The sequence below is a fragment of the Pleurodeles waltl genome, chromosome 10, assembly GCF_031143425.1.
Source record: "Pleurodeles waltl isolate 20211129_DDA chromosome 10, aPleWal1.hap1.20221129, whole genome shotgun sequence".
Lineage (NCBI taxonomy): Eukaryota > Metazoa > Chordata > Amphibia > Caudata > Salamandridae > Pleurodeles > Pleurodeles waltl.
The window spans coordinates 593559410-593577820 of record NC_090449.1 but is presented as its reverse complement, the minus strand read 5'-3'; the positions used below and the strand labels follow the sequence as shown (position 1 = coordinate 593577820).

Sequence of the window (18411 nt, the reverse complement as noted above, 5' to 3'; positions counted from 1 at the left end):
GTCCATTATATCCTATGGAACTCGTAATACGGCTGGTGGTATATCTGTCACTTTACCGTCACTTTTGGGACGGATTAACACTCCTCCAAAGTTAGAATAACCCCCAAAATGTATTAACGTGACAATTAAAGTGTAACACGAAATGTACCTACTTGATTGGTCAGCATCATATACAAAGTTATTCACTAATAATGTATTAAAATGTATCGAGAGCTTATATATTTCTGAAAATGCACTACTCAGTCATATTTACAGTTAAATGTTATGAATTTTACTTGTGGTAACTAAAAGGCCTCAAGTTTTGCAACCCTGCAGCTAGAAATGAATGTCTGCCAAATACTGAAAAATGCAACCTTAGTAGAATGATCTCATGTTCACTGTATAACTACTTCATTGTTTTATTCTTGAACTTTTCCAAACTTGCACTAACAGAATGTTACTCCTCTTGAGGAAATACTCGCTACCTGAATTGTATCTACAGTACTGTAACAGTTGACTCGAAGCACATGGGAAAATGGTGTTCTCATGGACATGAACTGCAATCCTCTGATTGGCGGAAGAACTCCAAAGTTGATTCTTTTTGTATAGACTGCCTACATGCTAACTAAGACAAAGCAATCATTGAAATGTGCACTTTATCTACTATCTCTCTGATATGTAGTAAATCTGCAATTTGACAATCTTTATCGCAAGATGCTTCTGACCAATGACAACGTGGGACAACTTTAACTTAACCGCATTGCGCTTGGAGTTTCTCAGTCACTATTCCGAGATTCATCCTGTCACTTTGACCCTCTGTCACTTTGACATTTGCCAGCTGTCTACTGACGTCCTGGTACTTTATTATTTAGAGTTGTTTTCTTATGCTCCATGTAATGATGCTGGGCTTATTTTTGCGCTTGATGCTTAAAGACTGAAAGCGCTTTACTGCCTGCCTTAGATACTATGGGGGTCATTACAACCTCAGCAGTCTTTTTACAAGACCGCCGAAGGACCGCCGTGCTGAAGACCACCAGTGGTGGCGGTTTTCCGCTCAGCGTATTATGACTGTTGGCAGCTCTTTGTCGTTTTTCCGACGGAGAGCCGCCAACAGCCATAGTGACGGGCGGCGGGGAGGTGGAGGTTGCTCCACCTCCACCGCCACGCCAACAGAACACCACCCAGCGAATCACGTCCTGTGATTTAGCGCGGCGGTGTTCTGTTGGCGGTGTGGTGTCGGCGGAGCTGCCCTCATGGCTCCCGTCCCCTCCCGGAGGATCGACGGAACAGGTAAGTCGATCGTCCGTTAGGGGAGTGGGGTGTGGGGGTGTTGTGTGTTGTGTGGGTGCATGGGGTGTGCGTCTGTGTATGTAGAGGGGGTGTGTGAGTGCGTGTATGCTTGTGGGGGTGTTGCTTGTTTTGGGAATGAGAGCGTGTATATCTGTAGGTATGTTTGTATGGATGTGTGTGTGTATGTTTGAATGTGGGTGTGCGTGTCTGACTGTGTGTGTGTATGTTGGCATGTATGTCGGTGTGTGTGCGTGTATGTGTGTTGTTGGTGCCTGAGTGCGTGTCGGGTGTGTTTGTGTAAGGTAATGTCGGGGGTCGGGTGGGGAGGGGGGTCCTGGCATCTTTGGGGGGTGGCAGGAGTGGTGGGGGGTGAGGGGGAGGGAGTCGGGTGGGGGTGGGGGATGGGGGAGACCCCTATCAGTGCCAGGGAAGGTATTCCCTGGTACTTATAGAGCTTACCGCCATGGATTTCATGGCGGTTCCTACCGCTGGAAATCCACGGCGGAAAGCCGGGTCAAAATACCGGCGGTGGTATTGTCACGCCCGCCGGGTTGGAGATCCAGGTCTCCAGCCCAGTGGTCGTCTCCGCCCTTGCGGGCGGAACGGAGAAGCGGCGGATGACCATGGCGGTAACCGCCATGGTCATAATCCTCAAAAAAAGACCGCCAGCCTGTTGGCGGTCTTACCGCCGCTTTAACACCACCCGTCAGGGTTGTAAGGACCCCCTATATCTATTGGTTCAGAGAACTTAGAGACCGAATTCTGAACTGTCCCCTTTCCCAAATTCCCTCTGTCCTGATACTGATGTCCCATTGGTGAAGAAAATTCTGCTTGCTGACACTTATACTGACAGGTATACTGAATAGATGATGTATTGTTGTTTTCTCTCTTGTTTTCCCGGTACCAACTGCTGCTTTTGATAGTGCCCCACTTAGTAGACTTCCAAAGTTGTGTTACAATTTTTTTTGCGTGAAGCTCAACATGTTAATGCTAATCCGGAGTTAGTGAGGTTTTTATTCTTTTTATCTGTCATAAACGAACTTGGCAACCTTCAATTGCAGATCAAATGTATGTTATTAGCATTGCTCAATTACTTTTGCTATTGATCTGTACGGTTGCTATTGAAACTTTAGTAATAGTTGCTTTGATAAAATTAAAATAATTTTATTGTTTTGGTCAACCTGTGTTGTTTCTGTATCTTTATCATGTGGTTTTGAGACTTACTTACGTAACACTAGCTTGTTTAATATAGAGAAATAAACATATTAATTGATACTCAAAGGTGTGGTTATTCGTGGCCAAATGGGTCAGTGTGTGTAAAGTTACTGACTCTAATAAGTGGTATTGTTTATTTGATGGTATTCATTTGATGTGCGAGGTTGATAGTGTGATCATCTTAAGCGAGTCAAAAGGTTCATCCACCTAAGGGTGCGTACCCCTTATTAGTTATCAATACCTAAACAGATAAGGTCACATGCGCTAACACCCCCCCAATAAGTGTATTTCCTGATACATAGTTGGGTACGGGTGATTTCAGTCAGGTATGGTGAGGTGTCTGTCAGATTTTTACATACACACAAACAAAAACTTACACACTGTCTCTGTTTTGAAACTCTTAAAAAATGTGTGTTACTTTACAAAATATTGTTTCTCTCACTTAGTACCCTTACCAAGCAGCATTCCTCTCCATTTCTTCTGCCCCTTAAGCCCTTCTCATGCACCCTGTTTGTTGTGTAAGGTATTTTAACATTATAAACCAGTGTGATTGTTGGAAAATCTGAATCTTACACCCTCCCCCCCCCCCACAGTCTTACTGACCAAGCTACGACCCTGGGCACCGTGTGCGTGCTACAACACTTCAAGTGGCTCCCTCATCACCGTGCATTGCCAGTGAACCTGGGGGCAGCATGTTTGTGTCCTTTTGAAGCAGGTCCCGGCATGATTCTGGTAAATGCGGCAAGTCTCCCGGTGCCAGCAAGAAAAGCAATGTTTGCAAGTGCTGCAGCAGACTTTTCCATGCTCCGTTGTTTGTGTCACCAGGTTGGAGGTCTGCAGTGCCCTCCTATGGCTGGGGTGGGCATTTTCTAATTGCTGGGGAGTCTGGCCAAAGGTAGCACTGATTCACTCCTGCCTTATGTACGGTGAGTCAGGCCTGTGAGGGAGCGGTTGCTCATTCGCTAATGGTGCAGCAGTCTGGTGCATGCTCCCTCCTGGCCCTATTCCATGTACAGGAGACAGTGGCATGGTGCGTCGGCAGGTGACATCTGTTGTGAGTGGCATTTGACTGGTCCATGCTGTCTGCTATCTTCCTGCTTTTTCTCCATGTACAGCAGACAGCATGTTCTGTGTATGCTTCCTACACTTTGTGGGGCACTGGGCCCCCTCTTAGCACATCCTCCTGCTAGTCTATAGGACAGGCTCAGATGGGTTTGTCATGTCAAACCATTTGTTCCATGCCCTCACTGGTGTCAGTGTGTGTTAGTGATTCCTACCTGTGCCCTTGAATGCCATTCTTTTCTCAAGGTTTGCTGTTGGTCGGTAGACCCAGAGTCTGCTGGCCCCTTTCTGAGTCCTCTGCATCTGTGGTACTGCCTGAGAAGGCTCTGATTGATTTTCGTGCAGTCCTTTGCTGCACAGGATAAGACATGGGGTGGCATTGGTGTTCATGCGTGTTTTGTAGGAGTCACATAGAGCTATATCTGAATGGTGTGGGTGTTTATGTTGGTTTCAATGTCACCTTCTGGACAGAGGTTCATGTCCTGCCTGGGGACTGAGACGATGTTTGTCAGCTTTTGCAATTTGGCCTGTTCCTTGGGAGTCAGTGTTAGGCACCTCTGTTTAAACCCAGGGTGACTCACCATCCCTACACTCCTGGTTTCAGCCCTTCTGCACAACATTTTGGGACATTTCAAGATGGCGACTTGAAGCTGCCTGTTGAAAGACTACTCTGAGATCTTAAACCCTTAACTGCTACATGGTCCTTTCCCAGCAAACCTTCAAAGGGCCCCCCGTGTGATTGGCTCCAGATGCCTGGTCTTCTTCCTTGGTTCTCTTTGGATTGAGCCTTTCCAGGCCCAGTGAAGTGTAAAAAGGTAATTAGCTCATCCAGATTTTTTCCCCATCTCTTTTCCTAGGAACAGACCCACTCACTGGCAAATTACCCTATTGTGTGAAGCGATCTTTGATCTTCTGGATGGCCAGCAGGGGGAACAAAAGTCAAGAATCTAATGAATAACTGAGACAGAGAAGTATGACAAATAATCAAATGCCAGAAGGAGTGCCGGGTTGGCAAAGGTGATTTTGATTCTGCAACTGGGGTACACGTGGGTCCAATAGGATTGGTGTGTCAGGGGAATATCTGGGCCAAACTATGGCAAAACCTTCACCTCAATGTATAGTACAGTAAAGTAAAAACACCCTTTTTAGTGAAGCACTATAGACTTATACTAGGAATGCCCAGGCATGTTATAAGCCCTACACCAGGTCATCAGCTATCCCTAAAGGTTAGCTTCTTTGAACAGACTACCAGTGTTCAATTACAGGGCTGAGCTGAATGGTAGTCCCACTCTCGCAGCCTGGGCACATGTGCATACTATCGGTGTGCAAAATTCGCCTGATGTGATTTTGTGTAATTAGATGCAATTCTGTCAAATTCCATGTAATTACACAAAATGTGATACCATCATTTCATGCAATATTTCAGCATGAAATGCATCCCCCTGTCAATTTTGAAACAAGGTGGAGGAAAACAAAAGCATGGTGAACAAGTCACTCACGTTCTGTTTTCCTGTGAATATTTCACTGTAAATGTTTACTGAAAATGGTGTGTAAATATGTAATGTAGTGTAATGACATGATTTGGGGAATTTCACATAAGGAGCGTAATGTGGAAATCCCTAAATTATGCAGATTATGCTGGCATAGTTTCAGTTCCACCCAGGCCTATCAGACACACGTGTGCAGTGTGTTCAAATTCAGCCAACCCAGTACCCCTTACCCCAGACGAGCATCAGCAGACATTTTTTTAAATGGTAGACATTGGTGTCTAGCAGTTCCACTCCGTTTTAACAGTTTACAGTGAGAGAATGTAAATTAGTGAGACTCATTCAAGTAAAAGTCTAAAATCTAGCTAATACAAAAGCCAAAAATCCAAGGGTTTAAACGAGTCAGAACTATTCAGCATATTGATGGGTATTTTAGCATCACAATTCCTATTTGCTAATATAAAATTCAACATTTCATTGTGCATTTGCAAAGTGTAGTTTTTGTCCAGCTAACATACATTTAGGTGCACAAAAACTGTAAAACAAGACCAATTATATTACAACAACCAAACGATGCTAGTGGTCTGGAGTAAGGTAATGATGCATACCATGTCACACCCTGGTGCTTTAAGTGAAGGTATATTAACATATTTCAATTATCTTTCAAAATCATTCAATGATCCTTTTAAATATAGAATGATTTTGATCATATTCGATATATAAATTGGTAAACTTGGTTAACCTACCTCTGAATTTGGAAGGACTTTCTCATTTGTTTGGGATTCATAGATAATATCAGTATTCCAGAAATATTCAGAGAAAATACGTAACTCAGAGTTTTCCAGGGGGTTTGAAGTGTAAAATGTAGTCATGTATGCATATGCTGCACAAGTTACAATATCCTACATCCAAAGTGGTGCATACAAATGCATTAACACATATTACTTTGTTGCTCCAAAAAGTAAGCCGGCGTAAAACCTGACCTAATCAAGTGAGCACATTTACAAATGAAATAATTAAACACATTTTCAGATGGCCTGACCTTCTTTCATTTATTTGTTTGCTAGATTACTTATTTATTAGTTATGCTAATGTTTTATTGTTGCCTTTTTATGAATCACATGATCATTGGCAATAGAATTTGCAATCTTAGTCAACAACAATGTTGCAAGCCTATAATGTAGCTCAATAATGGCATTTAAATCACTTTTATGTATGGATATAAAGCATACCTCTCCATTCAAGAAGCAGTAAAATACCGAAACAAAGAAACCCTGTAAGAGATAAAAAAGTAATTTTGAATAAAAGGTTAGAAATATAGTTATCATTGTACGTTTATACATACAATAGCAAATAATTTTCACAAGACAGATGCTGCTACTAATGTTACCAGTAATGTTTCTATGTGCTATTGTTGGAGCATATTACTAGACTAATTTTGTGAGACTTTGACTTTTTTAATAGAACTTCTGTTCCATTAAATGAGTACCACTATCATGTTTGCGGTAAGAGGTAGATTATAGGCTTAACATCATTTTCACCATTCAGACTTTCCAGCGTTCTCATGGAAAAAAAAACACTTTAATTAAACTACAAAGTGCTGAGAAATAGTCGGATAACCGAGAGGGCTTGTTGCTTAACATGAGTTACATGTCACATTGGTGTATCCCCACAGGAATCAATGTTGCATATTTTTGTAGTCAATTTTGAGTTGGGTAATAATAACGGGTGTGTTCCTAAAGACAATTCAGATAGTAGCAACTTTGTTACTATTATTGTTCGAAATTAGGTAATTCATTTACGATTTGGCATCAGTGGGAAGCAAAATTTGTTTCAGACTAACGTGAGTCACTTGGAGAAGCTCTCCAGGGACTGTCTTAAACACTGTGCCCGAGAGGCACAACAGGTGTGTGCGTACCAGGGCCACAACAGTACGGGGCATGGCCCAATGGAAATAAGGGAATCCATTTGCAGTATTATGGACATAGGCACAAAGACAATCATGCTTTTACGAAGTGCACTTTTAGTATGCCACTAAAAAAGTGGCACACTTTCAGGGCCCCTGTCAGAAATGGGGTCTTTGGTTGACAGTCAGGTTACCCCCTGTTCAAGCAGGGACCCTCACTCTAGTCAGGGTAAAAGAGAATCACCCTCAGCTAACCCCTGCTTACCCCCTTGTAGCTTGGCAGAGCAGTAGGCTTAACTTCAGAGTGCTAGGTGTAAATATTTGTACCAACACACACAGTAACTTAATGAAAACACTACAAAATGACACAACACTGGTTTAGAAAAATAGACCAAAACGACAAAAATCCACAGTACACAAGTCAAGTTATCAATAAAAATGCAAAAAGAGTCTTTAAGTAGTTTTAAACACACACTAACACTGTTAGCGTGAAAAAGTACCTTGGGTGCGTCAAAAATAACCCAGCACGGGCAAGTGCGCATCAAAAAGGGTTTGCGAGGGGTTGATTCCACTCATGAGCGGGACTTTGCGCTGTCTCTCCTTTCGCCAGGTCTGGCGCGTCGTTTCTTCTCTCCGCAGGAGTGCGATGCGTCGATCCGGTCAGCACTCTCGGGTCCGGGCAGGCCTTGCGTTGTTTTTCCACCCCCAGCAGTACTTGAGTTGGAAATCCAGCCTCATGATGATCCAAAAACCCAGCAGCGCGGGTTGTGATCTCCCAGCCTTCATCAGCAATGCTGTGCGTCGTTTCTCCTGCTCCGTGCATCGATTCTTCGGTCACATTTCCGGCGGGTGTCAATTCTCAACTACGGAGCCGGCGGTGCATTGTTTCTTTAGCCGCAGATCGGAGTTGTGTCAATTTTGTCTGGATGGGCACCACAGGGAAGAGTAGGAGTCTCTCTAGAGACTCCAGGTGCTGGCAGAGAGAAGTCTCTGCTGTCCCTGAGACTTCAAATAACAGGAGGCAAGCTCTAAATCAAGCCCTTGGAGATTTCTTCTCAAGATGGAAGGCACACAAAGTCCAGTCTTTGCGCTCTTACTCTGGCAGCAGCAGCAACTGTAGGAGAGCTCCACAAAGCACAGTCACAAGCAGGGCGGCTCTTCTTCCTCAGCTCTTCTCCAGGCAGAGGTACCTCTTGTTTCCAGAAGGGATTCTCAAGTCTGTGGTTTTGGGTGCCCTTCTTATACCTAATTTCTCCTTTGAAGTAGGCCTACTTCAAAGTAAAGTCTCTTTGGAATGTGAAATCCTGCCTTGCCCAGGCCAGGCTCCAGACACTCACCAGGGGGTTGGAGACTTCATTGTGTGAGGGCAGGCACAGCCTTTTCAGGTGTGATTGATCACTCCTCCCCTCCCTCCTAGCACAGGTGGCTCATCAGGATATGCAGGCTACACCCCAGGTCCCTTTGTGTCACTGTCTAGTGTGAGGTGCAACCAGCCCAACTGTCAAACTGACCCAGACAGGGAATCCACAAACAGGCAGAGTCACAGAAATGGTATAAGCAAGAAAATGACCACTTTCTAAAAGTGGCATTTTCAAACACACAGGGGGTCATTCTAACCCTGGCGGTCGACGACCGCCAGGGCTAAAATGACGGGAGCACCGCCAACAGGCTGGCGGTGCTCCAATGGGCATTCTGACCGTGGCGGTACAGCCGCGGTCAGAAACGGGAAACCGGCGGTGTCCCGACGGTTTCCCGCTGCCCTGGGGAATCCTCCATGGCGGCGCTGCAGGCAGCGCCGCCATGGGGATTCCGACCCCCTTACCGCCAGCCTGGTTCTGGCGGTTTTGACCGCCAGAACCTGGCTGGCGTAAATGGGTGTCGTGGGGCCCCCTAACAGGGCCCCACTAAGATTTTCAGTGTCTGCATAGCAGACACTGAAAATCGCGACGGGTGCAACTGCACCCGTCGCACCCTTCCCACTCCGCCGGCTCCATTCGGAGCCGGTATCCTCGTGGGAAGGGGTTTCCCGCTGGGCGGGCGGCCTTCTGGCGGTCGCCCGCCCGCCCAGCGGGAAACTCAGAATAACCGCGGCGGTCTTTTGACCGCGCAGCAGTATTCTGGCGGTTCCCGTTTGGCTGGCGGCACCCGCCGCCAGCCAAACTTGGAATGACCCCCACAATCTTAAAATCAACTTTACTAAAAGATGTATTTTTAAATTGTGAGCTCAGAGACCCCAAACTCCACATGTCCATCTGCTCCCAAAGGGAATCTCGCTTTAATCAGATTTAAAGGTAGCCCCCATGTTAACCTATAAGAGGTACAGGCCTTGCAACAGTGAAAAACAAATTTAGCAATATTTCACTGTTAGGACATATAAAACACATTACTACATGTCCTACCTTAACCATACACTGCACCCTGCCCTTGGGGATACCTAGGGCCTGCCTTAGGGGTATCTGACATGTAAGAAAAGGAAAGGGTGAGGCCTGGCAAGTGGGTACACTTGCCAAGTCGAATTTACAGTTAAAACTGCACACACAGACACTGCAATGGCAGGTCTGAGACATGATTACAGAGCTACTCATGTGTGTGGCACAACCAGTGCTGCAGGCCCACTAGTAGCATTTGATTCACAGTCCCTGGCACCTCTAGTGCACTTTACTAGGGACTTACTTGTAAATCGAATATGCCAATCATGGATAAACCAATTACATACAACTTACACCGAGAGCATATGCACTTTAGCACTGGTTAGCAGTGGTAAAGTGCTCAGAGTTCAAAAACCATCAGCAACAGGTCATAAAAAATAGGAGGCAAGAGGCAACAAGATTGGGGATGACCCTGAATAAGCAAAAAAGTGCAACAGCCCATCTTAAAGTCATCCCTCTGGCGAGGGTAAAGGTGGTCCCATGTACCCCTCATACATCCCCCCTGATCGTAGGTTCAGTCACTCATTGCAACCGCCTGCAAGAGGATCTCTCTCCCCTCTTGAAAGTGCAGGTGAGTTACCCCGTGGGCTGTGAAACTCAGAATAGCTTTGAAACACCTCCTTATTTCACTTGAAAGTGCTGCCCTGGGGCAGTATGTGCCAGGCGTACCCAGGGACAGTGCACCATAGTCATAATATGGCCCCAGGTGCTCGAAATTGTTTTTCAAGTTTTACACTGCTGCAGAAGTAATTGGCTGAATATAAAATGATGGACAAATGCATTTTGTATCTCAGAATCAAAGTGATATTGTATATCAAGTGGTTATGATCATGCTCTGTTTAAAAAGACAACGATTTTTAACCTTATTTTTTTTTTACCTTAATTTAATTTATTTATATAAAACATTTATAAAGTGAACTGTGATCCTACTGGTATTCTGGCACTGAAAGAGAGCACACCGGGACATAAGAGAGGGAGAAGGAAAAGGGTAAAGGAAAAAAGCTGCAACTGGGATAATACCAAGAGTGATAAAAATGCTGCTATATAAAATGGTACAGTATAAGCACACATTACTTTGGGACGAACCAAGTTTTCAGGGCTTTTTTTAATTGCAGGAGATCCATCAGGGATCTGATGGGAACAGGAAGCTAATTCCAGATTTGGACTGCTCTCACCATAAAATGTCTTGTCTTCTTGACTTTTGGAAAGCACGCAAGATTGGCAGTGGCATAGTGAAGGCACCTCTCAGGGGAGTATCTTTTTAGTCTGTTTTATAGTGTCACTGGTCTACTACCCTAGCTGGCTTTAAAAACAATACAAAGTGATTTAAAAGCTATGCGATGATGCAGCAGAAGCCAGTGCAGACCTTTCAAAGTCATTGAGGCAGATGTCCTCCTGGGTCTGCTTAATGCCAAATTGGCAGCAGATACCTGGACTCTGTACAGTCTATTTCGAAGATTCTCTGGTCCACCTACCTGAAGGGCATTAAAATAATCAATCCTGCTCAACATAACACCGTGAACAGTGAGTGTTTTAGAAGAAGGATTTATTAGTGGGAGAATCTTCTAGAGACCTTGAAGTAGTGAAAAAGGCACCTGCACGCTTATTCACATGCATTTCAATGGACAGTTTATTGTCAAACGTAACCCCTGGGTTACAAATAGATTCAGAAGAGGATAAGTTTACAACAGAAGAGCAGACGTTTGAAGGAACTGCAGTCTGGACTTTTCTTGCAGAGCAACACAGGAGCTAGGATTTATCCCCAATAAATTTAAGTGAATTAAAATTGAGTCAACTGATCTCATAGCTTCATTTAATTAAGATCATAGCTCATTTTGACATACCTATCACGTTTGTAAGTAAAGTGAATGAACACACTAATTTTGCACAGTGCTATTGAGTGCAGATGAAAAATATTGAATATGGAGTTCCTGACTGTTGTACAAGCAAAAAATATGTAGTGTTCTGTTGTGCTTAGTACCAGCTACATGGCTGATCACCAGTCGGTCACACCTTTTAAGTATTGTTAATGGAAGAGCCAGTATCTGCTACATCAAAGGAAAGTTACACAATTGGCAAGTATGGAGGAATGGTTGAGTCTCTAGCCTCCAAGTTACAACTGCCTTCGACTTGCCTCTGCATCATACTCTTCTTTTGAGTTTGTGGACTAGGGACAGAAAAGTGGAAGCAAACCCCCTACAGGGCATAAAGTAGAAGAAGGCTTGGCAGTGGAGATTTGCTTTCATGCCAGATGGGGATACATTATCCAGCTTATGGTGGTGTTTGAAAAGTATTAGAGTTCAGCAAAAGGAAACAAAGTATCCTCGATTTCAAGTTTAGGTGCAAAATGGACCGGGGAAAGATTCTTCCCACAATTAAATCTCTAGAATCAAAACTAGTTCATATTACTGTAAAACATGAGCTAGAGATGCAGATAAAATTTATGGGCATATTTATACTCTGTTTTCGCCGAATGTGAATCAAATGTTTTGACGTACATTCGGCGTAAACCATGCACCATATTTAAAATTTAGCGCCCGCGGACGTCAAAATTCCTCAGTGTGCGTCATTTTTGGGATGTGGGAAACTGCCTTGCATTAATGACATGCAAGGTAGACATTCCCGCCCAAAAAATGACTTTAAGGCCTGTAAGCCTTATTTATACTCCTACGTCATTTTGACGCACAGGAGAGGGCGGGCCTTCAAAAACGGCGCACAGCCTGATGTGCACTGTTTTTTTACGCCTGGGTGAGGGCAGGCGTTAAGGGACCTGTGGGCTCATTTCCATGGTCTCTGACCATGGAAGTAGTCCAGAGGTGCCCTTCCCTGCCCCCAGGGACACCCCCTGCCACCCTCGTCCACCTCTGCAGGACACCCATGGATGGGGGGACCCATCCCAGTTAAGTACAGGTCAGTTGAGGTAAGTATTTTTTTTTTTTTAAGTGGCATAGGGGAGCCTAATTTGGGCCCCCCTACATGCCACTGTGCCCAATGACCATGCCCAGGGGACAGAAGTCCCTTGGGCATGGTCATTGGGCAAGGGGGCATGACTCCTGACTTTGCTAAGCCAGGTGTCATTTCAATGGGGGGTTGTGCGTCAAAAAATGGCGCAAGTCCGGTTTGAGCCATGATTTTTGCCTCAAACCTGACTTGCACCATTTTTTGACTCACAACCTCCATTTTCCCCTACGCCGGCGCTGCCTGGTTTGAGTCATTTTTTTTTAACTCTGACCAGTCCGCAGCGCTGGCCAACGTAATTCCTTAAATAAGGCACCCGCATGGCACGTAGGAATGGCGTTAGCCGACGGTAACAATTTTTACGCAAACCAGCGCCAGCGCTGGTTTGCGTCAAAAAGTATATATATGGGCCTTAGTTCTATGTGCCAAGGGTTCATTGCAGATCACAGACTGTATTTCTCTATAAAATGCCCTGCTTTACCGATTCCCAGCAGATAGTTGTCCGGATTTGATCTTTTCCAAGCTTGCTGCCCTGCGAATTACTATCTGTAAATCAGAATTCTGCGGAGAAATTTGTGGTAAACTCCATCTCAAAGGTTTAGGTCAAAAAAGCTACTCTGCAGCCAGCGGTGCTAAAATTGTGATGAGTCCCAAAGATAAGAGCTCAGGTCCTTCCAAAAAAATTCTGGTTACTCTAGAGAAAGGTTTCACTAGTATCTGTGTAGAAGAGTCTGCAACTGAGAACTCTGTGTCTTGCCTAGATGAAAATCAGTGCACCAGGATCAACTTGTTAGTTCGTGTGCATGCCTCCAGAGAAATTTGTTTCTGAGGAGTGCAGAGGGTCCTCTGGACAAGCTAGCTAATGCTACGGCAGGTTGATTTAAAGAATCACTTACAAATGGATATTTTGGGGGGTGCGGCTTGCAGGGGCATGAGTGAGACGCATTTTTCTCACACTCCGAACATCTGAGGCGTGGTGGACGTCCCCAAGAGCATTAGACCCCCCCTGAGCTGACTCCAACCATTGAACACCCTCCCGACGCTTGCCTCGTGCATGCCTCTGGGCATTAAAGATATCCCCGGGATCCTGTTATCAGAGTGCTGCGTTGCATCGAACTGGAGCTCTACCCTTGTGTCTGCCATTTTGGGAAGGCCGGCATTCCCTGTACCGTCAGCGGCCACCGACAGCTACCAGGTTATTTACCCCATTGGGATCCTGGGCGTTACTCCACAGAGGGACAGAGGGCAGTGACCCCCCGGAGGTGCCTGAGACACAGGGGGAAGCACCAACCACCATTTGCCCCATAAGTAGGTGAGGAGGAGGAGACAGTGTGTTCTCTTCAGCGAGAGGCTGGGGGTCCGTGCCCAGGAATTTTTTGTCTCCTGCCAAGCCTTATTATGCCGCCACATCTGGGAGAGGGGAAGAAAAGCAACAGGACTGACAAAGCTGAGGCACAGTGAAGGCCCTCTCTACCGGGCCACATGAGGCCTCTGGCCAGGCCCCGAAAACACCACTCATGGCGGCACACATCTGACTCAGGAGCAGTAGCGGGCGAGTCCATCCACCATAGGGTAGGAGACAGCCTGCTGCGTGCCTCCCCACTACTACACTAGGACACGCATCTGGAGCATACTGACACCCATCCACTCCTGCAGGGGAGCTGTTACCACGGGGGTGGACAGCTACCGTATGCACATCGGTGGGGCCCAAATGGGGTGCCCTTCTGGCTCTCCCAGTGGGCATGACGTCATCGTCACACCACTGCCTGAAACCTACAGGCCACTAACATCCGGCACAACCTGCCCCAAAGAGGACTATGCTAATAGGGGCTCACAACTTCCATAAGCAATGCCCTCTCATCGCACTAAGCCCCAGTATCGCTAAAACCTGAGGCTTCCTCTCTGCCTCCTTGCCCAGAACTTCAGGAAATTCTTGGCCTTCCCTTAGTGAAGCCTGGTCCAAAAGTGACATTCCTGCGACACTATAGTTAAGAGGCTGGGGATACCTACCTGCTACAACATCCAGTACCTCTTGTGAGTCTACATTGAATGCAGCTCCCCAACCAGGATCCACTTGCTAGCACACAAACTCTTCTGTAATAACATAGGTGGCCTACACAACCCCCTGGGTATGGACACTGTTGACAGAGTGCCCTCAGAAGCGGGAACAGCAAATACACAAGCACGGACAAAAGCCTGTGTCTCTTGACCACGTTATTCCTGAATAACAGATCACCTCATTACAGTTTTAAACTCCAAAGTTACACACATTTGTATGGTTTCTAACCCTCCCTGTGGCTCCCCCTCGGTCCACTTTCAGTGAACACCCATGCGCAATGCCATGCAGCAAGTCCACTAAGGACATAACAGTGACCTCACTCTGGAACAAAACACCAGCTGGGGACACTGTCTGCCCAAGAGAGATCTGAGCCCAAGAAGGATGACCCAGTGGCCACCCCAATCTCACAAGGCTACCTATCACTGTTGCTGCAAGAATTACGCTCTGAAATCATCTCTCTTAAGACAGACTTTAAAACTAGCCTACCAGATTAAGGAAAGAGGTTACCAAACTAGGAGGCAGGGTAGACGACATAGAACGCACAACCGATGCACGCGCCAAAGATCAGAAAATGCTGTGACAAGGAATGTCAGTTCTTGAGGAACAACAATTTGAACTTCAGATTAAACAAAAGGACCTCAATAATAGAAGCTACTGCAATAATACTTGCATAAGAGGCGCACCCAATGGTGCAGAAGGGAATGAAATTATATCCTTCACAACAGATCTACTACACATGATAAGAGGCAATATGGAACTTGCCCCCCAAGACTGGACAGAGCTCACAGAGTGGCCTCAGGCCTGAGACACCTTAACACAACACCTGATATTGTAACCAGAGTCCACTTTTTCACAGAAAAAGAAGACATCCTGAGAGCCTCCAGATCGAAAACAGACCTCACTTATAAGGGACACACGATTCAACTATATCAAGATCTATCTCCTACCACAATCCGCAGAAGAAGGGACTTTAAAATAGTGACAAATAGGCTTAAAGAACTGAGCATTCACTATCAATGGGCCTACCCTTTTGCTTTGTTGTTCATGTAGGAGAGTAAGAGACGCTCCTTGCGTTCCCTGGAAGTGACGAAACACCTACTGGGGCTGGACCAATCTCTGGAAGACAACAACCCTTCTATATCAGGCCGTATGACACAGACTGAGGTCTGACCAGAGTGGTCCACTGTAAAGCCTTGCCAACCTTTCAAACACCAAATGGAAGAAATCTCTTGAAAGGCTAAACGTGATATAATTCAGCACCTCAAAACTATGAGTATGGGTTCACCCACCTCTTCCTCTGCCCCAGGCTCCCCTGATGAGGAAGCTACTGCGCTGTGGGGGGGAGGATCACCCACTACTGCACTGCATGATGTGCTTGATCCGTGGGGGCTCGGAATGATCGATTCTGAACCTTGATTTCACCCAAACTCCATTGTCTTCTGATGGTAGCCCGCCCCATCTGGGTCACACCTTGAGAGAGTTACTTCTCATGCAAGATCTGTGCACCCCATGCCGATCTTTGTGGCCTGCAAACCTTTTGACTGGGCCTGGCTGGCCCCTTTACTATGGTTTTGAACTTCTGTCTTTTTCTTAAGAGGTCATACTGCCTTTTTACTCTTGCTTCCCGCCACCCCTCATCACTGGATCACATTTCTCCTACCCCGACAGAGCCCCACCATATCTATCCTTGGTTTCCATGGTGAGCCACCTCCCCATATGTTTTAAACATACCCTATGCGACCCCACAGGGGATGGAGAGGGAGGGAGCATCCCTGGGAACAGGGAACACTCTGACAACTCTTTCTTATCAGATCCCTACAAAGCTGTGCTACCCCCCAGATGTGACTTGATTCCCAGAAGTATGAAATGACGGTCCCTACACATATGAAACTCATATCCCTTAATTTACAAGGTCTCAATTCTCCTAACAAGCGTCAACAGGTATGGAGATACATATTGTAACATGACCCGATGTAATCCTCTTACAGGAAACACACCTCTTAAGGGGAGACACTCATAGAATGTCACATTCCCACTACGTGAAGTGGTTCTGGGCTTTCACAGATACCAAACACTGGGGGTAGGAATTCTATGCAAATCAAGCTTTTGCCCCTCTGTACCCAAAGTAGTCAACATCTATACCCCTAATTTGGCACATGACTCATATCTGCATCTGTGGGAGCAAATGAAAGGGGAGAGGGGAAACCTGGTCATGGCAGGCGATTTCAACCTTGTCTTGGACCCAGAATTCAATAGGTCATCACATACAAATCAGGGGCTGGGAGCCATATCAGCTCAACTCAAGAGGTACATTACGGACCTAGACCTCATGGATGTGCGGTAGTACACCCACCCCGATGAGAACAACTACACTTTTTATTTCCACACACATTCCTCCTACTCATGCATCAACACTATATTGGTCACACACTCAATTCTGCGCAACATATCCCTAGTGGACATCTCAGACAACTCCCTATCGGATCATGTCCATGTTGAACTCCTTTGGGATGATTCCTTCCACACCTGTAGAGCACCCCCGCACAGATATATGCCCTGTGACTGCTCCACGACCCTGTTGATGTCTCTACTATCTGCCAGGACATAACAGACTACTTTGCTAATAATACCACCCCGACATTTCCACACATACATTATGGGATGGGTTCAAAGCATATATATGAGGTATTATCAGCTCAATATCTATAGTCAGGAGTATAGAAGATCATTAGGCAGAGGATATCCTCATCAAGGCGCCCAAGAACTAGAACACCTCAACAAAGAGGCCCAGTCCCATTACAATAAGAACCAACTTGCCTAGCTGCGGGGCCAGCAGAGCACCCTACGAACCAATAGAGAGGAGCGGGCCTTGTTGGCTCTATAGCAGAAATATAATGAGGGGCGCAATAAGGTAGGCACACTCTTGGATCGGAGACTCCCTCATGATCCGGTACAAGCACATATCGCTAAACTCTCCGATGGGGAACAAGGATGGGCAATTACAGAATGTGACAAAAAATATTCAGCGACTACTATCAGTCGTCTCACCAATGCAACAATGTCTCACATCACCAGATTGATGCCTTCCTGCAACCCTGTCACTGGGATGCACTGCAGGGAACTCACTCAGACCTCCTTGAAGGTCCCATCACTCAAGAAGAACTTCGGGCGGCAGCTAAGGTCTTACCATTGGGGAAAACCCCAGGTCCCATTGGGCTGCCTGTCAGCTTCTACTGCTGCCTCCTCTCAGATCTCCTGCCCCACCTTCTTGACCTCTTTAACTCCTTTACAAGCAAGACTGGGCTCACACCTTCTATTTTGGCAGCAGAGATCACTCTCATACTTAAACCCGTTCAAGAACCAAACTCGCTGCACCGCATACTATCCTATTGCCCTACTCAATACCGATGCTAAACCATTCACTAAAATAATAACTACAGGGTTAGACAAGTATCTCCCAGGTGGTGAGGGCCAGTAAAAAACACTGGTTCCACAATGACCATGCTGTGGCCTGTAGACCCGTTTGGGATCTGGAATGGCTGCCCAGAACTGCCCGACTCTGCAGCACCTATCTCTCTACACCGACTAAAACAGTCCTTGCCATATGGGACGGACTGGCGCTCAAGAAGGTTCCCACCACTTTCTTTTCACCCAACACCCCAATTGCACGTAACCCGGCCTTCCCCCTGGCCCTCATGCACCAGACATTCATGAAATGGCACAACAGCGAATGCTGGCCACTTCGGGACCTCTTCACCGGCCCCCTAATGAAACCTTTTCATCAATGCAAACAGGAATTTTATCTTACAGACAGGGCATGGCTACAGTACTGTCAATTACGACACTGGGCCCTCCACCTCCAGGTATACCCAGACATCATTTGACCATACACTCCCTCTGAAAAACTGGTTCGGACCTACGCAGGCACAGAAGGCCTCATGTCCAACAAATAACACGTTTTACAACAATCCTCCCCACAATGCCACAGGGCTCACACACAAACAATGGAAGACCCTTTGGCAGGAT

At 46.1% G+C, this 18411-nt stretch overlaps 1 protein-coding gene across 2 annotated transcripts in view; it reads right to left on the bottom strand.

Moving 5' to 3' along the window:
- The window catches only part of CRHR2 (corticotropin releasing hormone receptor 2), a 1806030-nt gene that overhangs the window by 209782 nt on the left and 1577837 nt on the right, over window positions 1-18411 (bottom strand). For both annotated transcript variants that reach the window (XM_069211048.1, XM_069211050.1), the window contains one exon: window positions 6266-6307. In XM_069211048.1, the coding sequence (XP_069067149.1) occupies window positions 6266-6307 (42 nt within the window). The remainder of the gene's footprint in view (window positions 1-6265; window positions 6308-18411) is intronic.